This window comes from Protomyctophum parallelum (genome assembly GCF_964188405.1).
Source record: "Protomyctophum parallelum genome assembly, chromosome: 21".
Classification (NCBI taxonomy): Eukaryota; Metazoa; Chordata; class Actinopteri; order Myctophiformes; family Myctophidae; genus Protomyctophum; species Protomyctophum parallelum.
In genome coordinates, this window is record NC_139713.1 from 16,654,220 (window position 1) to 16,682,047 (window position 27,828).

Genomic DNA, 27,828 nt, shown 5'->3' on the forward strand with positions numbered 1-27,828 from the left:
TCCGTTGTTCGGGGCGCCCCTTGAAGCGCAGGGCCATGTGTGACTTTACTTTTTCAGACACTATATAGAAATATTTCTGTCTCTCTGTGACCTTGATAAGCACAGCTAGTGTACACACTCTTTTAAGACCAAAGTGGTGGATGGACCAACAGAGCGACATATAGCCATGCAGAGCCCTGCTGCTCTTTACTGCCTTTGCTGTTGCTAATGTAAACGACATGACATCAGCTTGTGACTGCAACTTGTTCCTGTTTGCTGCAAACTGTTAATAAATATTTCAATCAATCAATCAAAACTTGTAGGGCTTAACACTATAGCAAATGTGTAGCCTAGAAACGGCATAAATGGATGAACAGGTGCCCTTACTGTATGCAATTTACACAGGAGTAGCAGCTATGGTATTACACATCAATGCATCTCATATACGCAGGTCATACTCATTACTTATTCAGGCAACTCTCTCTAAGGTCAGTCAATGGCAGCTGGCAGGAAGATGCATTTTCTCAAAGTGTATTATTGTGCAGATCTCCAATGTAACCGTACAGACGAGACCGGTACAGTGCTGAAGGAAATGCAGACGAGAGAAGAGAGATGGAGAGTTTGTTTGGGTGCTGAGATAATCAGCTAGTGGCCTGACTAAATAGGACTTATGTCTGAGGAGGCCTTGTTTAATAAGAACTTAAAGAGCTTTGTGTGTGTGTGTGTGTGTGTGTGTGTGTGTGTGTGTGTGTGTGTGTGTGTGTGTGGGTGTGCACGTGCGTGCGTAAGGTGGAGGGAGCAATAAAGAGATGGAGCATAGAAACATTTTCATGTCCTAATTTCCGTAGCTTTCTTTATACAAAACATACATTTATAATAAAATAATTAAATACTGATGGGTAGATCGCTGTATGAAGGTCAGCTATATATATACCGGTATGGTACCTACTGCAGCCTTCAGGATTTACATTTTTGTTGAAGATTTGGAGTCTTCACACGAGAATCTAATCGAAATGGTATACGGAACTGAACTGTGTTGCTGAACAGCCTGATGCCGAACCTGCACTGTGAAGTGTGCAAACGTTACTGAACTGATCGTGCTACATAATTAGATTGAACTCATCGGCCGTGTGAAAGCGCTACGATAAAGCCCATAGCTGATCAGCTGATCAGTTTAGCATAGATCCCTGCTAACCTTCAGCACATATCTGCTGATGACTACTGTTTGGATTCCGCCCCCCTTGGCGCTCTACGCCTTTCCTTTCCTCCGCCAACATCAGGACTCTCCCATATCTCACTCAGGATTATTTTGTTTTTCAGTGAGAAAAGATATACACTATTCTTGTAGTTCACTGTATTCACCACTTCTGTGGAACATTTGGATTATATTTTCATTGACACCAGGTTCTTTGTACGTTTGAGTGTTTTGATTTTTTGTTTTTTTGTTTTTTTTCCACAGTGGCCCGTTTGGAGGAGTTGCAAGCTATAGATTAGTTTAGAAGGCTGTAGGAACTATAGGTGGAACTCCATCCGTGAGCTGAAGAGGAAACAGACGCAAAAGGAGAGGGCGAAGAGGACGACGAAAACATGGGTGTGAGCAAGGAAGACGTGGAAAAGTTCCTGGGAAGTAACCCAAGCTTTGCTACTAAATACTTTGCCAAGACTATGGACAAGGCCGCCCTATCAAAGGCATCGGGGCTCTCTGGTGATAAGGTTGACTTCACTAACTTCAAAGAACTCTGCCAGGTATGGCGATGTGCAGTAGGCCAAGTTATCAGTATTTTAGACAATGGTGTATACTAGGCTATAGCTGTGTTAATGGTCTTACAGTTACACCTACATGTTTTGAAAGTTTACATATTCTTTGTCCTCATAATAATATTCATTTTATTTGCATGAATGTATCTATATACAGTATATATATTTATTTTTAAATCATGTTCAAGCAGCATTTTCTTTGGCCCTCTTTCTTTCAAGGTTGAAGAGATGCACTTCGTTGATGAGCTAATCGCAGACATGCAGGAGGAGGTCAACATGGAACTGGTAGTCTTCAAGATCCTGAAGAGAATACTGGCCCTCGTTCATGGGGACCGGTGTAGCCTGTGGATGTACCGCGTACGGAATGGCATCCCCGAGATTGCCACGAGGCTCTTCAACGTTACCGAGACTTCAACGTTGGAATACAGCTTGGTGCACCCAGACTCTGAGATCGTCTATCCACTGGACACGGGAATTGTCGGCCATGTGGCTACGACCACGAAGGCTTGTAATGTGAAAGATGTCACAAAGGTATGAAGGAAGTTGAGAACATGCATTTGATATCAATGTCAAACAAAGCGTAGCATTTTTATAGGGTAGCATGTGCTTACAATGTAATATAGTTATATGATCACATGGACTGAAGAGCATGAGCATGACACAACCACATGAACCCTATAGCTTTCCTATTCTGGGCTTGTCATAGACGAACATTCACCGAAAATAGTGTAGAGGGAAAAATCGAGGGCGCCCCTGCATGGGAGACCCCTGTCAACAAGGATTAAATGGTTAGGCAAACCATCACAAACAAATACTTTGATATAGGCCTGCTATCACACTCAAGTATATTCCTAAAATAAAGATTATAGATGAAACAAATGATCTATAAACTATTCATTATGCATACTTAATTGATAATATAAGAACAGAAATTAAAACGTATACAATACAACAATACAAAAGTATTAGATTACACGTCAATCTATTTATTTGCCCCATATTATTTGGTACAAATTATGTCTCCCTGTTTATAGCAGGAAAAAACATTTAAAAACAAATGTGGGCTACAATGACAAATGACCAAACTAGAGAGTCAGGGGTGAAAGTGCATGGACAGGTGGGAACTCGTAGCCATACAAGAGGGTAAAATGAATGCCCTTGTCAGACATAATCCATTTGTTTCCATCAGGCCCGCTCTAGTTGGGGATTAGAATCATAGTCAGCCGTCAGCATTAATCTCAAACGGATCAACTCTAGGTCTGCTTTACTCTACCTCATTTCGCTTTAAAGATGGAGCGCCACATTTTTTTCCCCACGCTAAAACATGACCATCAGGTATTATTATTATTATATAAGATTTATAAAAAAAAAAAAGTTTACAGTATTTGTTAAAATGTAATTTTATGTGGACACTCCCACAAGTTCATTAAGTATGCCTAGTTTGCCTGGTGGGTGGTGATGGGTGGTGATCCACCTGAACTGAAGCCACACCCACAGCTGTGGTTGTATGATAAAGGGGGAGGGGATGAAATTGTGATGTCACTAATTATATCACAGTTTGTTTTTCATTGTCATGTTTGACTGTCAAGGTTTCAGCCTCCAGGAAGAGACCCTAAATACGATGGGAATACATCATTGCACATAACAACCACATCAAGGGGTCTAATGAAGTACTGTAACCTCATAAACACATGAAAAACTGGAAAAAATACAAAGAATCACGGCACACCATCGCAGTCGGGTGGAATGTCCAAAACCGTATCATGCTCTAATGGACCCAATGTTGTTATTAAATAGTCACAAGCTCTTCTTATACTTGAAAAACTTTCAAAAATAGTGTACAGTACAAGCTCACAACAAGTTGTGAGCTTGTAGATTGGCTATTTTTGCTACTTTTGTGTCACACTGTAATGTAATATGATGAAGATGAAGTAGTAGGGCACTACTTTATTAAAATACATAAAAAGCTGAAGATAAGGCTGTAGATAAGAAGGTTTCTGTCCGACACGGCTGACAGTAATACTGTACTGTATGCACAGCATACCACTACAACACCCTTACACAATGATACATTTATGAACTATATGATTGTACCTTTAATCCGGAAGTGAGTAGACCTGTGATGTTTATTGAGAACATTTCAGTGCACATGTCCTGTGCACAGTATGTGATGTATGCATGTCATTTTGATCCAAGCCTATTACAGACTAACATGAAAACAATGTATTTACTCTCTTTTAGGACCCGATCTTCAGCTCATGGGTTGATGAGGAGCAAAAGGATTACGTGACAAAGAACCTTCTTGCCTATCCCGTTGTGAATGTGGGAATTCATAACCGCATAGTGGGAGTGATTATGATTCTCAATAAGACTACTGGGGAGTGCTTCACATCTGACGATGAAAGTGTGAGTCATGCAAACGAAAACATAAATATCTACACTGTAGGACTGGCTGTATCATCCATCAGCAACAAGGAGTAGATTTGGTAGGCTACACATTTGAAAGGTGTAACCCAGAACCTTTCATAACCTAAAACTAAAACCTTAGTTTTATTTGTGATGTTTTCTTGTTTACGTTGAAATTATAAACAGAACCATCTCTCAAAGGGATGGTATGTCATACTGTATAACAAAGAAAATGTTTGAAAGTAGGTGAGCCACCGTTGGTGCCCCAAAAACCCCTTGCTGATTTTAAAATCAAATATCCCTTTTTTTTCACAAAATTTATATTTGATAGGATCAGTGCTATGTCATTGTAATCAAGCTGGTACACGTTGTTTACGAGCACTGTGACATTAATTGTCTTCAATGTTGGATGGTCACACACGGTCACGTCTGCTTGACGTACAAGTTACAGCATACAGCGAGAGTGTGAGTTTGATGCAAGAACATATGACTTATGCCATCTGATACGTAGTCCGATATTGCAGTGGGAGTACAGATTACAGGCTATGAGATTAGCTCCTGCTGTCTGAATATAAACAACTAGTGACTGTATTTGTTTCAAATACGGTAATTTAAGGTCTATCTCCAAGTGATTATTTATTTGTTGTTTTGAATTTACATCCACAATGATAAATTCAGTGGCCCTTTGGTAGACTAGCTCCCTTTGGTCAGTTTGAACCACTTAGCTATTTTATACTTTGCCATATGACGGTGTTGCAGTATCTGATCTATAATCTCACAATGTGTCGCATTGTGACTATTTTTAAAACGTTATTGGTAGAGGTTAAGGATAAATGCTGTCAGTTTCCCAGAGTGCCATGGGCCCAGGTACTGTACAGCTTGTGCTTTTGTATTCAGTATACGCCAAGTTCTCAGAACGAGTCTTCCACTGTTTGTTCACGGATGCGCAGAACATGGTTAGGACAGATTGTTTGACAGTACTGGAAGTGATTCAATGTTTTCTTGTTGTCAAAGGCCAAAGTCACAATTAGGGGCAAGGTCAAAGACTGCATGCATCTCTTTGGACTATATGATGCAGCCATATTACAGATATTACCGATTGATACTTTAGTTCACCACGTGCTAAAGAGGAACAAACAGGCATATATACACAGCTGCTCTCATTTAAGGAGAACTGTGTTGCATGTTATTCTTATATTATCATTGGTACCGAAGTAACATTATATAAAGTATACATTATAAATTAAGGACACAAAGATGGTGCATGGGTTTTAACAGCATTTCTGTTTATTGTGAATTGTGTTTAGGTATGATATGATTGTTTCTTTGGCACCTGTCTCCTGCAGTAGGTGACGTGTTCCTCTTGATGGAGTGGGGGATGGTAGGCTACCAATGCTACAGAGCAGGATGGGTCTCTTTTATGTTCCAAGAGCTCTTGTGTTATAATGATCTCTTATCTTAATGATGTGGCACCTGAATTGTATTTATGTGTTTGGAATGGGTTTAGTAAAACCATATAATTGTGTAAATCAACTCATGGGCCATATTTTGAGCTAAGTGGTTACCAATTAGATCTGTGTTCTTGGTATGGTCTCGCCTATAGTATAAAAGGGAGGCTCAGTGTGGCTTGGGAAACAAGCAGGTAACACCCAGGGAGAGCTGCTATATATGGCTCCCTTTATGGAAGGGTCAATAGCCTAATACAGTTTCTTAAGTTCTGGGTTTGTTTTCCTAATTTGCTTTCAAGTTAATTCTCATATCATCTTTTTGCAAGTTTAGTCTTTAGTGTTTTGTTTGTTCAAGGCCTGTCCACTGTAAATCATTAAGCTGCATCGGGGGAAACATAACACACCCTAAATGGTATATTCCTGGACTCTGTCGCTGTTTGGAGCCTTGACCAATCCGCCAACTTTACAATACTAACTAGAAAAAGTGCCCTTCTGGGCACAGGTCTCCACCAGGTTATCCACAGATCCGTGCAGTTAGAGGTAAAAACACTTTTCGGCCAGTTATAGCGCCACCTTGAGGCTGAGTTGAAATTGTTCATGTGGCATTTTGTCCTCAGCCTAGTGGGAATGTGGGTGCACAATTTCACGGAAATCACGCGATGTGTTCATGATTTGCAGCATTTTGTTTGAAACTGAGCACTCCTATGAACTTTGGAAGCCAATCTTAACCAATCAGGATGGAGTGTGAGAAATCTGAAAGACCGGTTTGGTTGAATGGCTCTAGAGAGACTGTGTACCAATTTGCGTGATGTTTGGACAAAATCTGTAGGTGTGCTGTGCAAAAACCTGTTTTGCACAAAGCGGCCTCCTGGTGGCGCTATAACAGGCCGTTCTGGAAAGTTTGGGGCAGAGGTTCATGGTTGGCATCCAGGGAGTGTGTGTGCAAAATGTGGCATCGACCGGGTTAACGGTGGCTGAGATTAGCTGGTCACGGACGGACGGACGGACACACGGACGGACGGACGGAGTGCAAAACATACTCTCCCCATGCCTTCGGCTGGTGGAGACAATGAAGGCTCTGTTCCATTCTGGTCAAACAGAGTCAGGGTGCTGCTATTGTGCATGTTGGCTCACTGGAAACACTCTGCTACAACAGTGGGTCTCAAAGTGTCCTGGAGTGGGTTCAAATGGCCCTGTACGGGTGTGTAACTCTTGAGTGTATGAATGGAACCAAATGGACCCTCCAATTTGTACACTGAGTTATGTGGGTAAGTAAATGGTGCATTTATATGGCGCCTTTATCCAAGGCACGTTACAGAGATTGTGCGAGATTGTGTGAGATTGTGCACCCATTCACACACCAAATGCCGGGGGAAACCATGCAAGGCACCAACCTGCACATCGGGAGCAATTAGGGGTTCAGTGTCTTGCTCAAGGACACTTCGACACTAACTCTGGGGGAGCCCGGGTTTGAACTAGGAACCTTGCGGAATTCCATCCGGACACTAACCCCTGAGACACTGCCGCCTCCTGGGTGTGTCCTTCAAATTAAAAGGTTTGAGAACCACTGTACAGTAAATGGAACGGAGCCTTAATTAGTATCATCGGTAACACCTGGTAGGGATAGAGAGTAGGGAAGGGGCCCGGAAGTAGGAAGAGTTATTCTGTGTGCGTAAAGCCCATTTGTAGGGAGACCACCTCCAACCAGGTCAGATGTAGACCTTGTACATTGTATTAACACAGTCTACCATACAGATTGGTTAATTTAAAAATGAGTTTCAGATTGCAGCTTTAAGATGGTTCTGCAATATTGTGTATCATAATTTGTCATTCTGTCTTGTCTTACAGCTTCTTACAGCGTATCTGAAAGTTGGCAGCTTAAACATAAATCTCAATGAGCTGAGTCACCTCCACAACGTTGAGATGCGTAAAGGCATGGTAGGTGTACTGCATTTATAGAAATCCCTACTCGACTCACCTATTTGATAGAATTAGAACCCAAAATGTTCTAATCAATTTGAAAATGTAACGTAAATTTGTAACATTTAAAACAAAATAAACACAAATGAATATTGGTAGATAAAAAAACACTTAAGCCCTTCATCATGTAAACACTTCACTTCAAGGTTCAACAATTAAATTATGTATTCATGGGAGGGGTGGAAGGGAATTGTAAAACCAAATATAAAACCAAAGGGTTGTATTATCTCTGTAAAATTTGAATACAATGTCATGTTTACTGCTTTAAAGGATTTGTGCCTGAACATTATCTTTGAATACTGTGACCGAGACCTGGTCTCTAGTCGGGGACTCCTTCGTAACAAATACATTTTGTTAAAAAACAACAATGTCGTTCCGGTTCGATCTCGGTATCCTTTTGATAGCGTTTTGAAGCACCCGAAAGACTGCCGGAAGTACAATTATAACTCAATGGCTCGAGTGAGCGGAAGTTATTTGAGGTCGTTACGCACATGATGTCACTGAACGTCCATCCACCTCCATGAACGTGCTGCAGTTCCACTTTTCGCCAGTAGGTAGTGGCAGCTTCAACATTGGATAGCTTGGTTTAGCCCGAGTGGAATAGCAAGAGAGTGGCAACACACTTTGATCTCGCCTCAAAGCAGGTGCCTACTGTATATGGGCTATAGTTCCAAACATTGGAACTAACTATCCCATTGAGATAGAATGAGCACTTCCGCATTCCATTGTTACAATGGGATTCAACGCTATAGTGTCGCCACTCTCTTACTATTCCACTCGGGGTTTAGCCAGAGTAATCTATTAAGAGAGTGGTGGTGACACGCTTTGATCTCGCCGCAAAGCGGGGTGCTATGGTCTATAGTTCCAAACATTGGAACGATATCCCATCGCCACTCTCTTACTATATTACTCTGGGTTTAGCCAATGAGAAAGCCAACTGGACTAGCACAGCGACGTCAGCCAAAAACCAGCTGGACTACAGGACTAGAGGACTGACTAGCTTGCACATCGATGATAGACTCAGCTGGCTATTACATAGCAGCTGGTAAAAGAAAATACGAAAGAAAAAGCTCACATGTCGCATTGTAAACTGTAGATGGATAGCCTATTTATGAACTTTTTAGGAAAGAATTGGGGATGTCATGGTTGAAAGTGGAAGCAGCATTATTAGCAAAACTGTCATATTATGGCTGATATTTTGGCCCTGACTGATATCGGTCAGGCTTTGTTTAGACATAATGTTATGTCAGTATAGAGATGCAGGGTTTTATTCTATCCCTTGAAATGCATCTATTTGGCAATTTTGTTTTCTGTGATCTGTGATTCCGTGGTTCTCAAGGCGAGGTCCTTGAGGGAGTTCCAGGAGGTCCTCAGCAAAATGAGAAACCGTTTAACCACTAACTTACTTAGGCTCCCAGTGGAGCATAGGCCATCAACGACTCTTCTCCATCCAACGCGCTTTTGGGCTGTCCCTTTCAACCACTAAGCATTATATCGAAATAGAGAAATTAGCCAATCTCGATCTTTAGCTTTTTACTTATTTATTTTTGCCAATGGCATGCCTAAAATATAGGTACAGCAGGTTGAAAGTGTATCGTTTCGCTATCATTTGACCAGATAGAAGGTTATCCAATGAGAAAATGTACGTTATAATTATAAGAATGACTATTACTATACTGATACCAAACATTATCAAATGGGGGTCCGCAGCCTAATACCATTCAATTAGGGCATCCTTGACATAAAAAAATGTTTGAGAACCACTCTCTCTCACTCGTGTGCAACCCATTTTGGGGCGTGAACCCCTTTTGGTGTTAGCATTATGTTATGCTTTAGCTATTTAAAAATAGCAGATCTACAAGCTCGTAGCGCGCCACTCGGTGGCTGCTATTTTTTTTTAATCGAAGAACGACTGACATAGAAACATACCTTTTTCAGAAAACTGTCAGGATGTAGAAGACGTGTTTAGAATCTGATCTCAGGTCAGAATGGGTTAACGTATACTGTATGAATGTGTGTGTGGTATCTCCCTGTAGCTCCTGCTGTTGTCTGCCAACAAGGTGTTTGAAGAGCTGACGGACATCGAGCGACAGTTCCACAAAGCCTTGTATACAGTCAGAACCTACCTCAACTGTGAGCGCTACTCTGTCGCCTTATTGGATATGACAAAGGAAAAGGTAATGGACATTTAGTGTGTGTGCACGGGTGTGTGTGCGTGCGAGAGTGTGTGCACGTGTGTGTGCGTGTTTGGAAGTAGACACTAGACTATAGACTTTAACTTTATTAAAAGTTGCAATACCACTATGCAGAAATATATGTTTATTTTGCATTCAAAATGTTACTGAACCCCTAATTGCTCCTGATGTGCTGGCTATAGTGCGTTGCATGGTTTCCTCCAGCATCGGGGTGTACTGTGAATGTGTGAGTGAATGGGTGAATGTAATGCACAATCTCTGTAAAGCGCCTTGGATATAAAGGCGCTATATAGATTTACCACTTATAACATGCTTTGCCATGCTGACGTTTGTGTTTCTTTTCATTTCTGTCTACTCGTAGGAGTTCTTTGACATCTGGCCAGTGCTGATGGGAGAGGCACAACCATATGCTGGCCCTCTAACTCCTGACGGAAGGGTATGTGCTGTATTTAACCATTTAAGACGGACATACCGGCATACTTAATCACACGATGAAAATGGACGATCTACAAGCACACAACGCATTGCATTGTGGTGCACTGTGAGCTTATAGAGTTGTTTTCACTCATTTGTCTTACTGGTCTTACTTAAAAATCAAACATCAAACATCACGGCACTCCATCTTTAAGTGCTTACCAGCCTACACATTTAATGTTGTATTCCACTAGGCATTACAGAGGTAACACAATTCAGTCATTCTTGGTAACCTTTCTTTCTTTCTTCTTTCTATCCCGTAGGAGATAAAGTTCCACAAACTCATTGATTACATTTTGGCTTCAAAAGATGAAGTCGTCAAAGAAGACATCAAAGTCATCCCGTAAGTAAAGTTACTCACTCTAAGAATGTGTCCTTTTAGAGGCGGTATTTAATTAATATGCGTTGTGAGCTTGATTTGCTATTTAGACTATTTTTGGAAATTGTTTGAAAATGTAGACGTGGTCTCTCTCTCTCTCTCTCTCTCACCGATCGTATTTTAAGTCTGTTGCCTGCGATGTAGCCTGGGCAGCATTTCTTTCGTTACGTCATGTTGTAGTCATTGTTTTATAGTCATCAGACCGAAGCCCTCAAACCAGAACTTCCTTTCCCTCAGACTGGAAGAATAATACCTTCCCTATAACAGCGTGACTCTCTCTCTCGTAGCCTGCGATGAGAATAGAATTTCCCATAACAAAGATATACAGACACTAAATAGTCTCTGGAAAGTACACTCACATTGATATTTTTATTAAATCAGCGAAACTACGCAGAGTCAATGCTTTTATTGTGAAGGTATTATTTTCTTCCGGTTTGAGGGAAAGGAAGTTCTGGTTTGAGGGTTCCGGCCAAGCCCCCAGAATTAAGGCTACCCAACGTTGAAGCTGCCACTACCTACTGGACAAAAGTGGAACTGCAGCACGTTCATGGAGGGGGGAAATTTGAGGCCACAACTCAACTTCCGCTCGCTCGAGCCATTGAGTTATGGTACTTCCGGCAGTCTTCCGGACCTTTCTGTTTGGATCGGATGTATAGTGTATGTCAGGGGTCTGCAACCTTTTTGAAACAAAGTGCCATGTTTTTAGTTTCTGGATAGTCAGTGTGTCACTTTAATGACACCACACCACAATTCCAACATGTTTTGATTGTCCACGAATATAACCTTTTCCCTTAAATATTCTTTGAATTTCTTTCACATTGTTATAATGATCATTAGACTCAGAGCATAGGCCTCCTATCTCCCTCCCCCAGTCAGAGTTCAGAGTTTTAATTAATGTAGAATGATGTGCAGGATGTAATTTACATACAAATATGAGTGAATTCATTTATTTGACTACATTTCTTAATTGTTTATTTACCGGTAATTGTTTTTTTTTATTATGCCAGTGTGCCAGTGATCACCCTCCTTTGTGCCAAGGTTGGCACCAGTGCCAAAGGTTGCCTACCCCTGGTGTATGTCATTGTGTAATTAAGTGAACGTTTCGTGAAGATTCTTGTAAACCATGTTTTTTCTGTTCTATGGACCCTAGAGGACACAAAAAAAAACGGTTTACATTTGTTTTTCCCGCCCTAACAATATTTTATCACCATGGCAATACATGGCAATGTGTAGCAATATTCCGTGTCTGTCTGTATTTCTGTCGACATAATTTCTCCAAATCTGCCAGGCCGATTTACACCAAATGTGGTCCAGGAGTGTATGATGTGCTCTGAAAGACCCCATACAAATTTCACCACGATCGGCCCATAGGTGGCGCTACAGCACCAAATTCAAAACGAAAATTCATGATTATTCACAAGGCTGAAGCACAAGCCCAGAAAGTTTTACCACAATCCACCAATAGGTGGCACTACAACAACAGATTCAATATGCAATTTCACAAGGTGCATAAGCTACCTGACCAATTTTCCACAAAAACCTTGAATAATCAGTAACGGACAGTTTTATTTAAAATCAAAGGGTTTATTTACGAACGTGTCATGCTCAACTGTACAAAGAATCACTGTAGGTATCATCGTCATCACTCTCAGCATCATCTTTTGCATGATTATCACATGAACCCTCAGCAGCCTCACATTTGCAGAGCTCTGTGCATGGAAGGTTATTACGTTTGCAAGAACAGCGGCCGCTACACTTGCTGGCAACACATGCACACTTGACGAGTTCAACAACGGCCTCTGGTGCAGGTGGAACCTTTGAGACTACAGGGACACACCTTCCATCATCTTGTTGCTTCCATCCTAAAGAAAGTGGATCTAAAACCTGTGGCTCAGCAACGATGTCTTGTGCCCATACATTGGCTTGCCAATGTGCTCGCAGAATGTGTTCGACGATGGACCCTTGCGTTGGACATATCTTTTCAACACCCTGATTGCCCTTGAGCTGTTTAAACATGTGCCACCGAAGTAATTCAGCTGATTCATACCCAGGTTTGAAGAGCTGACACACAAACTTTTCACACCCGGCTAACACGTCCAAGGATGGATGAGGGCCAACACCAAGTTCAGCAAGTGCATGGAGAACATCATCACCAGTCTTCATGAACGATTTGAAGCAGGAAGATTGACCTTTTCCTCGGATGTGACCAGTGGTATCGCAACCAGTGAGCGTGTGGAATCCTGGCAATGCGGCTGCTCGTTTGGGGCCAATGGCCGTGTAGATTGGTCTGAGTTTTATCGTCCGTCTTTGATCTCCTGTGCCCATGATGATTGCACTCTCTGGTTGAAGGTCTGGTACCCTTCGAAGGGCAAGTACCAAAACATCAGTGTCACATGAGTATATATGTGGCGTTTTACCTAAACGACTCACTGCTGCGGCATACATAACCAGTAACGTATCCGCCTCTTCTTGTGTACTTGTGATGTTCACCATTTTTGTGTTTGTGGACATGACACCCTTGTGTGTGTGTGTTGTGATTGGTAGCTTGCAAAGATCAACAGCTTTTTGTGCAAGGTAGAGGACGAGGTTGGCCTTGGTTTCCTTGCTTCCGAGGAAAGCCTTGAAGTCTTTGACTGGTGTGTTATCCTCTATTTTATACCCCTTTTCTTGTGCTCTTCCTGCTGTACGGAGATGTCTTGTTCTGTCCTTCATGGAGTTTGTCACTGTATAGTTGTCAAATAGCAAGTATAGATCTGTGTAGCCTTGCGCCTTTATGTCAACACTCCGAGTGAAACATTCTACATTTTATTTCACCTTTCCGAACAACCATCTCCTGCACGACAGCCATGCCGTCAATCAAGATACTGGTCAACACTTCTGCAGATGGGCTACTCTGCATGTCTATGGATTCTTCATTAGATTCCATCTCTGAAACCACTCCTTCCAATTTATGGATGAGGGCAGACTTGGCTGTAGTCTGCAACAGAGAACCATCAGACTTCATTAAGCTGGCATTGTGATCAGCAAATTTGTGTGTTCCCACAATGTTCTGCAGGTCCAGTTCTCTTGAGGACTTGGCAACGAGAAGCAAGCGAACAAACAAGGAGTTTGTTGCTTTCAAGCTGACTATTTCAGATGATGCCTTAAGCTTGATAGTTTTGCATTCATCTTTCTAGGTCAGATACTTCAGCTTCGTCATTTTGTCCCACATGTTCTTTTCCCCTCTGACCCTCTCATTCACAAAAGTTTCAAGTGCTCTGCTCCCTCGTAACTCAATGTCCAAGACATGGCTCTGCACTGCTGTTGTCATTATTTGTTTGGAAACAAAGTTGACTAACTTAATTTCAACTTCATCATCGTTTTCTGGAGGACAGAAGGGGGTTGCGCTGGTCAACACATCCTTGAGTTGTTTCACAGATTTCTCCTGTCATGCATTTCTAGTTGCTGAGTGTTGGTGATGCTTCTTTGGGTTGGCACCAGCTATGTTAAGTACGCGCTCAGTTTCACCAGCCAGTCTTGCTAGTACTGGGGTACTCAGACAGTATTTCAGCAGACCCCGAGGATCAGTGGTTAAGCCAGAAATGGCACCTTCTCCTTTATGAATCTTGTTCATAACCAGATTAACACACCCAAGCATGGTGAAGCTTTAAGTTATTGTTGATTATATAAATAAATATTGCTTTGTGCACTTTTAAAAGCAGTGTCTTCATCCTTTGTTTAATTTCATGAAAATCATTCTGGTAATTTTTGAAGCTCATGCATTTACTTCTTAAATGGGTTACTGGAGCGCCATATATGGGTGTATTATGATCACATTTGCATGGCTTGTGCAGAAGCCCTTGGTGCATGAACCCAGTAATTTTCATTGAAATTGGACAAGTAGTTTGTGAATAGTCATAAATTTGCCTTTTGAATTTGTTGCTATAGCGCCACCTATGGGCCGATCGTGGTGATCTTTTTTTGGGGGTCTTCTACAGCATATCATACACTACTGGACCAAATTTGGTGTAAATCGGCCTGGCAGATTTGGAGATATGATGTCGACAGAAATACAGACAGACACAAAATATTGCTACACATTGCCATGTATTGCCATGGTGATAAAATATTGTTAGGGCGGGGAAAAAAAAAGTAAACCGTTTTTTTTGTGTCCTCTAGGGTCCATAGAACAGAACAAACATGGTTTACAAGAATCTTCACGAAACGTTCACTTAACTGGATTCTGCTACATAACTACATACACTAGTATCTGTGGGCTGTCAAGGCCAGAAAGTAGTTATTTGCCACTGGATCAGTAGGCGTTCCCACATAATGGAATGATGATGATGTCTGACATTTCCTTTAATGCAGTGGTTCCCGAAGTGAATATGAATGATATCAATATCAAACTAAATTATATAGTTTGGAACCAAATGGACCCTTATAGGTCTGTAACTCTGATAGTGTGCAAATGGAACCAAACGGGGTCCATTTGGGTTCCATTTGTACACTCTCAGAGTTACATTAACATTGTTTTTTACAACATAAATTGGGGGTCCCAGAGATAGAAATGCCATTAAATGGGGGACTAACGCATGTCAATATGGGGGTCCTTGAAATTAAACGGGTTGAGAATCACTGTTAGAGCCGTATACATACACATCTTCTCTTATGGGGGTCTCTGGCATTATCTTTTCGAAATGGCGGTCCATTAGCGGGGGTCCCACTAATGGGGGCTAATTAGTGTCAATTTGGGGGTCCTTGACATGAACATTTTTGGGAACCACTGTTCTATTGAAGGACAAATCATCAGTGACCAAGGATGTGTTTGTGCACAACATCTGACCATGCTGTTTGGTTCCTCAGGAATCCCCCTGAGGACCACTGGGTGTTGCGCACTGGCCTGCCTACGTACGTCGCCCAGAATGGCGTCGTGAGTCACTCTTTATCACTGTTTTTATGTAGTTTTTATAGTCAAGGAATAGTTTTCATGTAGTTGTATAGTCACATTTTTGTCACCTGGAATGGTTTTAATGTTAGTCTATAGTTTTAGTCGACTAAATATAAGATTTTAGTCAACCTGCATCTACAGTTGATTTATTAGACTAAAATGTGTTTTGGCTGGCCTTGATGCCGTCGTAATGGCTGATTTTACACGTGCCGAAAATAGCAGATCTACAGCGCGACGCGTTGTAGCTTGTAGATCAGCTATTTTCAGCATGCAACCCAGTGTAAAATTAATGTCTTTTACTAATACAGGATCTCTTGTCGAGTAGTCCCTTCGTAACATTTTAGTCTAGTTTTTATTTGTAGACAAAATTGTCAATATATTTAGTCTTAGTTTCAGTCAGCGTAGCTTTCATAGCTCATTTAGTTTTTGTCAGTGAAAGAAGGTAGTCGACGAACATTTTTCGTCATAGTTTTACCCGACAAAATCAACGCTGCTTTCCATTCACCGTCATTGTCTCTCATCCATCGTAACGGCATAATTATGTCCCATTTACTAAATGTGTATTGAAGCGACGTGTTACTCTCCTGCTCTACAGATTTGCAACATTATGAATCCGGTTGAAGAGGAAATGTTCAAATTCCAGGTAAGATCATGCAAGAACATTACATCACACACCTTCAGAACAACAAGGCTGTCTGTCGTCTGTGCCGAGTTGAAACCTTCATATTAATTATGTCCCAAACTGTTACTTTTCAAGATTCTAATTTTAAATGTAGAAAAAGTAGCAGATCTACAAGCTCAAGTAGGGCATTCATTTATGAAAAATGTACACATTACACACACACACACACACACACACACACACACACACACACACACACAAGCGCACGTAAATACCATTGTCTATGTCATTCCCGTCTTGCAGAAGGGGCCACTGGATGATAGTGGTTGGACCATAAAGAATGTCCTCTCTCTGCCCATTGTCAACACAAAGGACGACATAGTGGGCGTGGCCACTTTCTACAACAGGACAGATGGAAGGCCATTTGATGAACAGGATGAGGAACTTATGGAGGTACAATGTATAGGCTATACTGTACCCTGGAAGTGCCTACTTTATATGCTTTATGTTATCTTATGGAGGTAAAATACTGTACCCTGCCAGTGCCTACATTATGTTATCTTATGGAGGTACAATACTGTACCCTGCCAGTGCCTACATCAGGGTACCCCAATAGGCGGCCCGCGGGCCATTTGCGGCCCACAGAGCGCCCCCTTGTGGCCCATGAAAGAATTAAAAAAATGGGGGTCAGTAGCCTATGCATGTCAAACTGGGCATCCTTTTCAAATGGGGTCTTGCCCTGAAAATGAATTTTCAGGGCAAGACCTCGACCTCGCGCGTGCAGACTCGGCCCACAGCCTGGTACGCTAGTCAAAATATGGCCCTTGAGGAAAATTAATTGGGGAACCCTGGCCTACATTATGTTATCTTATGGAGGTACAATGGGATCCTATGGTAATTCCGACGGAGCATTAGTCCGACATGCAGAAACAACGGTCTGACATGCGCTCCAACATGCGCTGCTCCCCTGCTTGCAGTTATGGTTAGATTAGGGTTTGAGGTATATGTTGTCGTACTAATGACACTGTACACTGTTACATATTTGTCAAGTAATTTAAACTGTTTTGCAAGAGTCCATTATTAATAATGGTACTTAACATGTACTGTACATAATATACATTGCCTATATCACAAAACATAATGTTGTCTACATAATGTTGCTAACCGAGAACCTTCCAGAACCCATGAAGTTCTGTTTGTTTTGCTTTAGTTTTTTTTCCTTTTTTCTGTGATTATTATTTTTTATTATTTCTTTTTATTTAATTTTATTTTTCAATTACAGGTACTTTTTGTTGTTGTTGAAAAACTAAAAAGCACAGCACCGCACGGTTCACTTAGTTCCTAAGTTGATTGAAGTACTTATTACCAGTTTGCAGAATTGCAGTACATTTCAAGCACAACTCAATACAAATGCTGTTATTAACTGTGAGTTGACGACACCATAATGAAGCATTACACTTGTCTACAAGAGGGTCCACCGTTTTCAATTCATCATAACATTTAGAGACGTATACAAATATACACTTATAGCCAAAAACAGGAGTGGTATACATAGAACCACTGAAGCGACGGTGTGCTGACACTATAGTGTTGTTCTGCTGCTCCATGTCTTGGTGCTCAGGCATTGGCCTTGTTCCTGGGCTGGTCCGTCCAGTGTCCAGACACCTACGACGCCATGAACAAGCTGGACCACAGGAAGGGGATCTACGAGGACATGGTGATGTACCACGTCAAGTGTCGAGCCGACGAGATACAGACGGTCCTGGTTAGTGCAACACCAAACCAGTGTTGTTTTGATTTTAGTTTTAGTCACAGTCTCTTGAATGGTTTTAAGTTAGTGTTAGTCACATTTTTGTCACCTGGAATGTCTTAGTGTTGGTCTACTTTTAGTCGACTAGTCATACGATTTTAGTCGACTAAATCTACAGTTGATTTCGTCGACTAAAATGTGAGCTTGTAGTTCTGCTATTTTCAGCATGCAACAAAGTGTAAAATGACTTATACTGGATCTCTTGTCCACTAGTCCCTTCCTAACATTTTAGTCTATTTTTTGGCTGGGGGGTAGAAGACCCCAGCCATTGTAAAATACCCGGTAACCTGAGACCTCTCGTGGCTTATTGCTTAATTAAAGATGTGTTTAAAGGTAGCTGCTCTGTTTACATGTGCAGTAGGTCTACCTCGTACAGATAGTAGTCCTTAGGGTGGTTGTATTCCATTGGCTAACCTTTTGTCGCAACAATTCACAGATCTTGCGTTCGCACATTGTTGTATTTCTCCCAATAAGTATGGTAGTTTTTTGTCGTACCATCCGATATGAAGCTAGCAGTAGTACAGTACAGTACAGTACAGTACAGTACAGTACAGTACAGTACAGTACAGTACAGTACAGTACAGTACAGTACAGTACAGTACAGTACAGTACAGTACAGTACAGCTCAGTTTGTGTTGTGTCACTGAATGCTCTCAGTGCTTGTCAATATGTGGCCATTAAAGAAGTGACTTTCTATCTTTCCAGACACTTTATTCATTGCTGCCGTTTGTTTGTTTTTGCTTTTCTATTCAGCCCACCAGAGAGATGTATGACGAGGAGACCAATAATTGTGATGAGGACGAATTATCTGCCATCACGGTACGTCGTTGGTAACATCCAGCTTCAAACGATTATGCTTTATTTATTTTTACTAACCAGCTTCTCCTAAAGCCCTAACCACACCAAAGGTTTTAGAGTTGTCCCTGTGGTGTGATATGTCTTGTTGCACTTGTTGCACGTTGACCCATGTTGACCCACGTTGACCCACGTTGACCCTGGTGATTCAACGCATGGAATTCAATGGCCCAAACCACACCAAAGGGTCGAGGCGGTTTTAGCGTTAACTCCTTGTAACCGTTTGGAGCCAAGGAGTTGCATTGGTGACCCTTTGGTGTGGTAACCTAACGTGCAACAAGACATATCACACCGCAGGGCCAACGCTAAAACCGTCTTAAAATGAACATAGAATAAATACTTTCACAATAGAAACAAACATATAGTGGACATCGTAGAGCTATACAAGCGCACACAGCACATCGCTAAGCAATGCGTTGTGAGCTTGTTGATCTGCTATTTACGCAAAAATAAATGATACTGTAGTAAAGTAATACTCTTCTGTTCCCTGCTCTATTTCTATTCTCGTCACACCTATTACCGTCTTTAGAAACCCTGGAAAAAACTAGTAGAACAGTACGAACTCTACCAGTTCCACTTCTCAGACCTTCCTATCGCAGACCTGGATCTGGTCAAGGCTAGCGTGGCGATGTACATGGAGCTTGGATTGGTGAAGAAATACACAATTCCCCAGGAGGTAACGACGCTTGCATGATTAGACAGACGAGCTGTGTTTTATACACTGTACTGTTGTTGTAAAAAACATTTTGGCCTGACGTAGAAATTAAAAAAAAAGTCTCCTAAATCCTCTAGTTTTCTGAAAAACCTCATGTTTCTAGGTCAGTGGTGCTCAATATTTCATGTCAAGGACCGCAAAAATTATATGTAATTGGCCACCGACCCCCATCTGAAAATATGTTGTTCCAGGGACCCCCCTCCTCCCAGAAGCAAAGATTTGAGTTAAAAACGTTCTGAAAAAATATATACGCATTCCAAATTTGCGCCACATTTTCACGATTAAAAAAAAATAGCAGACCTACAAGCTCGTAGCGTGCCACTCGGTGGCGTGCTACAAGCTTGGATGTGTGTCAGGACGACAGGATGTGTGTCACTTTGGGGCAGCCTTTTCAAAAACCTTAAAGTTTTCATGACATTCATTTTCATTTATTTTTCTTTTAGTTTTTCATGACCTCAATTACACCCAAAAAAAACGTTTGAACATTCAGTAGATTTTCTGTGGCCTGGGATTGTTTCTGTGTCTGTGAAGCCTTTTGAGCTGCAATGAAAACAGGCAAAACAGTGACATCTACTGGCAAAGTCCCATTGTCATATATGGGATTTGCTTGCTGTGACATCACAGTCAAGCAGGAAAATCAGAGCACTTGTTTCGGGCAGAAAACCCCAGACCACAGAAAATCTACTGAATGTTAAAAGTTCAGGTTTCTGGGATGCAATTGAGCTCAGAAAACCTAAAGAAATTAAGAAAAACATACAAGCAAACAAACAATCCCTTTAAAAGCACATCCCTTCTTCTATCTCTGACCAGGTGCTTACCCGTTTCATCTTCTCAATCATGAAGGGATACAGGAGACTCCCTTACCACAACTGGCGCCATGCCTTCAATGTGGCACAAACCATGTTTGCCATGTTAACGGTAAGTTAGTAAGTAGCCTTGCCGAGCCATGAGGCCCATAGGGGCAGGAGCATATCTCATGTTTCTGTAGCGTGAGGCAGCTTGATGTACAAGTAAGTACACCCCCTAGACATGACGCTAGTATGTCTCGGGGACTTATATACCCCCAAATCCAACCCTTGATGCTGAGTGTCAAGCAGGGAGGCACTGGGTCCCATTTTTAGAGTCTTTGGTATGACCCGGCCGGGGATTGAACCCCGACCTCCCAGTCTCAGGGTGGACACTCTAATCACAAGGCCACTGAGCTGGTGTTAATGGTATAGTAGCAATAATGATTTCCACATACTAGTGTAAAACCTCTAGAGTAGTGGTTTTCAACCAGTGGTCCGGGAACCACGAATGGTCCTTGAGGAGGTCCCAGGTGATCCCCAGACCCTTACGGGTCCATTTTTGTTAAACATCTGCATTACTATAAGTTAATTTAAAAGTCTTCACAGTTAGAGAATGTAAAATAATTGTTATAATTATTTTCTTTGTTTGCCTGTTATCTCTCCTATGGTACCACATCAATACAGCATAGAAATGTGAATAAATCGTTACAAAATATTATTAAATTTTGCGTGTGAGAGGCTAAATCTCATCAAATGGTGGTCCGTGGTTCAAATGCCGAATAAAGAATGCTCTTTTATATGAAAAGGGTTGAAAGCCACTCCTCTATAGCACACCCTTCCATGACTTTTCCTAAATATTCGATTCAAATCATCTCCAATTTTCTTTTCTTCCATCTGAAACATTTTTCTAAATATGAATTTAGGCATACGTATACAGTACTGTACCATCTCTGCCTGTTCGTTTTCGGTCAAACTGACCCGTGTCACCCTTTCTTCCCCACGGCAATGCACTTCACACCTCCAGACAGCCCATTGTTCAAGACTCAAGTAGTCGATATTTAACACAATCCCCGCCGATAAACGTAACCTACGTTAATGAATTCTCTCGGCAAGCGAGCCAATGAACCTAAGTTACGTTAATGGTCGCCGGCCTGTACTTCTCTTCAGCTAGCGAGAGATCAACACCTACACACACACGCACCATTATGTCAACATCCGGTTCCCGTCGCGGTATTTTGGATCTTCAAAATAAGGGTTGAACGGGGGGAAATCCTGGCATATAGTAATAATCATTCTTTAATTAATCCTGGAGGCCAAACGGTTAAAAGACAAGGGGCTCCACCCCGCTGGGGGGAACGTGTCAAAGCGCCTGGAGTTCAGTAGCCAATAACATTGCAGGAAACAAGTATTTTTCACATGAAGTCAGCTTGTGTGGTACCTGGCCTTACTACAGTCATGCGAGTGCTAGACTAGACATAGAGCCTACAGGTATACTTAGTAAACTGGACCTGAGTTGTCTCTGTGCTTGAACTGATTTTGTCCGTCACTCTGCACTAAGTCTTTTTGTCAAATAATGTCACATCTACAAGCTCACAATGTGTGGCGTTGTGAGCTTGTAGATCTGCTATATTCTGGGTTACTGTTCCCCCCAGAATATCGATGCTGGGTTCACGCCGTTAAACAGACTCTGGTCCCATTTGCACGTTTTTTCCAGAAAAGGGTGAGAACCACTGAATCAAGCAGTCTCTTTCTTCCTTTGTGTGTGTGTGTGTGTGTGTGTGTGTGTGCGTGTGCGTGCCCAGACGGGGTGCCTAAAGCGATACTACACTGACGTGGAGGTGTTGGCTATGGTCACAGCCGGCTTCTGCCATGATCTAGACCACAGAGGGCTCAGCGACCTCTACAATGTGAAGTAAGTCAACCTGTTCAACAGCTTTTCTCAGCATAATGTTTAATATCTAAACATTATGCTCATAGCTAGACTTAGCCTACATTGTTCAGCAGATGCATATTGTGATCTGCTCCGGGATGTTAACGCTATGGTTAGGCAAAGTGAAGTTGAGTTGTTGAGTTGAATTGAAATGTTTATTTGAATAAAGCATTTTTTTTTAAACAATACAAACAGAAACGTCAGAATAACAGCAGTACGAAATAATTTAAAAATAAGCAAATTAAAAAGGAGTGAGAAGAAGCATAGCTTATTGCTCCCACCCCCTTGAGATAAACACTTTGTTTTTTTATTAGAAAAATACTTAAATCATCATTCATATTGTGGATAGCTCTTCATGGTTTTTTTTCTCCTTTTCTATCTACCCCCCTAAAGATCAGATAATCCTTTGGCTAAGCTGCATGGCTCCTCCGTTCAGGAGCGCCACCATCTGGAATTCTCCAAGTTCCTCCTGAATGATGAGGTGAGAATTTAGCTTGTTAGATTTGTAGCATGCGGTCTACTTGTCAGTGGTGGAAAAAGTACTCAATTGTTTTACTTAAGTAAAAGTACCAATACTGCAATTTAGAACGACTTCGTTACAAGTAAAAGTACGGAATTGAACATGTACTTGAGTAAAAGTACAAAAGTATCGGCATCAAAATGTACTTAAAGTACTAAAAGTAAAAGTACTCATTGTGAAGAATGTGCCATTTCACAAGTTCAAAATGTGTACAAAATCTATTGAAAATAGCAGATAGCTTGTAGATCGGCTATTTTCAAATGGCCGAAATGTATAGGGTTGAAGTGGTTAATGTGTGGTTTCTAATCAAAATTAAAATCGTTAAAAGTAACTAGTAACTAAAGTTTTCAAATAATTGTAGTGAAGTAAAAGTACAAATACCTCAAAATTATACAAGTACTTAGTTACTTTCCACACATGCTGTACATTTCACCCTGCTCAACTTTCAAGTCAGAGGAGATTGTCAGGCAGAAACCAGCTAACCCCCCCCCCCCCCATAAATCAATGCTATTGAACACGCTTGATGTCTGTGTCCATCCATCCATCTTCAACCGCTTATCCGTCGTAGTCGGGTCGCGGGGGCAACAGCTCCACCAGAGTGCTCCAGACTTCCCTCTCCAGAGCAACATTAGTGACTTCCTCCTGGGGGATTCCGAGACGTTCCAAGGCCAGTGAGTCGATGTGTTTCCTCCAACTGCGCCTTGGTCTGCCCCGGGGTCTCCTCCCTGTGGGACGTGCGTCGAGGACCTCCCTAGGGAGGCGCCCGAGAGGCATCCTAACCAGATGCCCGAACCACCTCAGCTGACTCCTTTCCATGCGAAGGAGCAGCGGTTCTACTCAGAGTCTGTTGGTTTAAAAAAAAGCCAATGAAAAGTATTGAAAATTGCCTCAAACAAAACCAGCTATAACTCCATTGGACCCTCAAACTGTCTGCTAAAGCAACTAACTCCACCCCCTCTCTCCCTTTCATTCACGTATCTGACAATTATATTATAATGTCACAATACCAATATAGATGAGGCAGTATTGCTTTTTAGTAACGTTTTCTTAATTTTCGTGAAACAATTACGTTGTGATTTTGGTTGACCACCCGAGTGGTCCCTCATGACTCTCCATTATAAACAAGGGTTGGTGAGTGTTGATGCAGTTGATTCAGTTTACAAATGAGATTTTATCATTTCCTGAAAATTTTACATTTTGGAGTTTAACTGCATGGTGTCTGCACGATAGCAGAAATAACAGAAATACAAACTTCACTGTATATGTGCAAAACTGTTACTTTTCAGGACACTAAAAGGTATAGGAATGCACATGTTTGCGACTAGGTTAGGATACAGTTCATACACTTCTGCCAAATCACCAACTGCAGTTCATAATTCATCAGCCACCCTGTAACCTGTTTCGTCTCTTCAACTCTATAGATGCTGAACATCTTCATCAATCTCAGCAAGCGGCAGATTGAAACCGTCATGAACGTCATGGACATCTGCATCATCTCCACCGATCTGGTTCTGCATTTCAAGTCAGTACCGCGTCTCAACACTCGTCTCACCCACCAGGGACGTGCACTGGGGGCTTGGAGCCCCTGCCCTTTTACCCGTCTGTAAAACAACTGCCCTCTCCAGACCACGAATGCAGCGTATACTACATGGTGAAAGAATTGCAAAATGCCACTCCTTTTCTTTCCATGCCATACCAGAAGGCAGCATTCAGGAGAATTGCTTTTTTTCCTCCGAAGTCTCCTGAACTTGAGTGCAGGCATTTTGCGTTGAACTAATTCGTTTCAAAATCCATGTCGTACACTGCATCTCCAGTAGAGCAGAGTGCAGGGTTGAGCCTCACTGATCTACAAGCTCTCCTATTTTTGCTATTTTTTGTCCAAAGGTTTCCTTGTTTCCTCGCCTAGTCTTGCGTATCGCCATAAGATCAGAGATCTCCGCCTAGTGCCTATTGTACTGTCCGGTGACATTCAATGAATGGGCTAAAACTGGCTGGAACATCTGGGATAAAAATAAAAAAAGAACAGCATTGCGGAACCAATTCAAAGGCTTAGGGCGGTCCTTCATACTGTTTCTTTCCCTTTTGCTATATTTTGCTATATACGGTAAATAATAATACTGTATTATTCCGAATTCTGCTCTTTTCTTATCTCTTTCCTATCTATGGCTTTTTAGTTTTATTAATAGTTGATCTACTAATTTCCCCGCCTTACACACTAGTGCAGGATTGTTGATATACATTTACTACGAAATGAAAATGAAGAAATAGTAGACAGAAACAGAATTCTGGCTCAGGGTAATAAACGGTGATGATGTACAGTAAGCGTCTTGTGTCAGGCCTCGTAGCTACTGTTATTACAGCAACATGCAGTTATTATTATTTTAACTCGTAATCCATCTTTCCTCCTATACCTAGAAAGAGAGGCACGTTCAAGAGGATTGTTGACCAATCTGTGACTTACACCGATGAGAAGAAGTGGATAGAGTACATGTCCCTAGAGCTCACAAGGAAAGAGGTTGTCACGTGAGTGCACCACGCACGCACGCACGCACGCACGCACGCAGACGTGCTCACACCTTATCTGTACAATGAAACTATAAGTAAACACAATAGATTGCTGTCTACATAATATGCTATCTAGATGACATAGTTTTAGCCTTTGCATACTCCTCTACAGAGGATGAATCCTTCTAATTTCCCTGGCTAATGCCAGTGGTTCCAGTGGTTCTCAATAATGTTTTAATAATGTTTTAATTTCAAGGACCCCCATAACTCTGTGCTATACAGACCTATGTTACAGACCTGTACGGGGCATTTGGGCATTTGGAGCCACTATACTGTACATTTTACCCCCCATAGCTACAAGGCGCTATTGATGGCCATGTCAGTTATTCAGTCGGTTTCTCATTTTGGTTCAGGCCCCTGCCGGGGGTTGGTGTTGGGCTCCCATTGGGGTCACTTCCCAGTATGTTGAAACTTCTATTAGTGTGGATTTGCTCCAGTAATTGTCCGTCATAACTTTTAGTTTGAACTGCAATGTAAAAAAGCTTTTCTGGCTATCTTCACAAGACTAAGCTCATACAGGGGTTGACAGACTTGACACTAAGGTCTCAGGTAATATGGCCACTTGCCCCCCCAAAATATTGTTAATTACCGTTCATTTTAACATATTAGTGTGATTTTTAAATGAATTAAAACAGCACTATAACATTACATAACTTACAAATGCATGGTAAGGAAACCTTCATGGCAACTACCCCAAAATGTACACTTCCCACAGACCCCCATTTCAAAAGATAAGATATTGTCAAGGTCAAGGACCCCCATGCAGTTTGACATGCACCACATAAATTATGGACAGCCACACAGGTGCTCCCAAATATATATTTTTAAGTCGCACAGATTACATTTCAGGTGCATTTGCGGCAATTTTGAGCCCTGGCTTGAGAAAACTCATGGCTTTTGCAACCTGGTGATGTTGTGAGCTTGTATTAGCTGTTTTCACGGGAGCACACGCCATAGCCACTTCACGCTCAGTGTGTGTGTGTGTGTGTGTGTGGTGAGGGGTTGGGGACTTGGTAGAGAGATAGGGAGAGACGCAGAGCGCTCTGACCACGTTCAAGACAGTTATATCTCATGTTGTGTTTATAGGGAACTATAAAGACAGTTGCATCCCCACTCAAAATGTGCACCTGCCCCGACGGGCAACCATTTTATTTACCAGATGTGCAGGTTGTTAGTGTCACTGTCAACCCCTGTCATGTAACATTCAATACAACGTTCTGACAAATCTTTTATTTTGATTTCTCCTTATAGGGCAATGATGATGAACGCAGCTGACCTCTCAGCTTTAACAAAACCCTGGGAGCTATCGCAACAGGTGAGGAGCACTATAGCTTCACATAAGAGTTCACAAGCGCTTATGTGAAGCATAAGACTCGAAGGACCACACAATCATTGAACTCAACAACAAAACAAAACAAACTACTAAGTTCGCCACACATCACACAATTTGTTTGAGTAATATAAACCAACTATTTTGCAAAAATCGTCTTCCTTGTGTCGCAATAATAATATGGCAATGTTAATGCCAGCATTTTTGGGAACAGATAAATGACTGATATATGATATATTTTCCAAAATATCCGTTTCAGTGGATCTGTAAATCTTTATAGTCATGTGAAACAGAGCTTTTGAGAAACGATGACATCACTGCTCATTCATTCCCCCATGGTCATTATAATAATAAGTCAACTAAATTTATATAGCCTATACTCAAAGTTGCTTTACAAAAACAGAACAGACAAAACTTCTGAGACTCTTCTGTGTACATTTGTTCTCACTGTCTGCTACACCATCAATATTCTGGTAGCCTACTGGGCACCTATAACATCATACGTTGTAGAAGCATTCATGATGTGTTCATATTATATTATAAATATTAATACATTTGAAGTTTGTGACACCTGCATGCTTGCATTCGGCTGTCTGTCACGTTTTGCTGTTTCTTCAGCCTAATTTAAATTTGTTGAATGACCATGTCCTGCGCCAAAAATAGCAGATCTACAAGCTCACAATGTGTCGCGGACGCAACATTTGTAGCTTGTAGATCTGCTATTTTCAGTGTAGGACTTGACACATAGCCTCCCCCCAAAAATGTGTTTGTAGGACATCGGTACATTCTCAACCTATTTTTATAATTCAATGTTCAATGTTCTCTAGTGTCTATTATAATTTTTTTAAACGGAGGACGGAAATATCAGTTTAGAAATATATCCATACAATTCAATTCAATCCAAAGGGCTTTATTGGCATGAGAGAAGATTACATTTACATTGCCAAAACAAAAAGTGAAACAGTACAATCAAAACAAAATTTTATTGAAAGTCAGAATTTAGAATAAATCAATTTCTATGTACCAAGAATCTCACTCTATGTACTCACAATCTCACACAATGATTGGTCTTTAGGGTGGTTGTGTTCCATTTGATATCCTTCTCCTATCACAGCAGCTCACGAATCATGCTGCTGTGTTTGCA

General features: G+C 41.5%; 1 protein-coding gene across 1 annotated transcript; it reads left to right on the forward strand.

The window, feature by feature from the left end:
* Window positions 1–1,566: 1,566 nt before the first annotated feature.
* On the forward strand, window positions 1,567–25,316 carry LOC310878848 (rod cGMP-specific 3',5'-cyclic phosphodiesterase subunit beta-like; the record flags this gene model as incomplete). Its single annotated transcript, XM_083793263.1, has 18 exons — window positions 1,567–1,725; window positions 1,957–2,268; window positions 3,979–4,143; window positions 7,440–7,529; window positions 9,608–9,748; window positions 10,128–10,202; window positions 10,504–10,583; window positions 15,465–15,531; window positions 16,145–16,192; window positions 16,475–16,624; window positions 17,793–17,936; window positions 18,735–18,800; window positions 19,366–19,512; window positions 20,362–20,469; window positions 22,142–22,251; window positions 22,663–22,750; window positions 24,211–24,311; window positions 25,205–25,316. 18 exons carry the CDS (start codon window positions 1,567–1,569, stop codon window positions 25,314–25,316), a joined length of 2,163 nt encoding a protein of 720 aa, XP_083649389.1.
* Window positions 25,317–27,828: the final 2,512 nt, after the last annotated feature.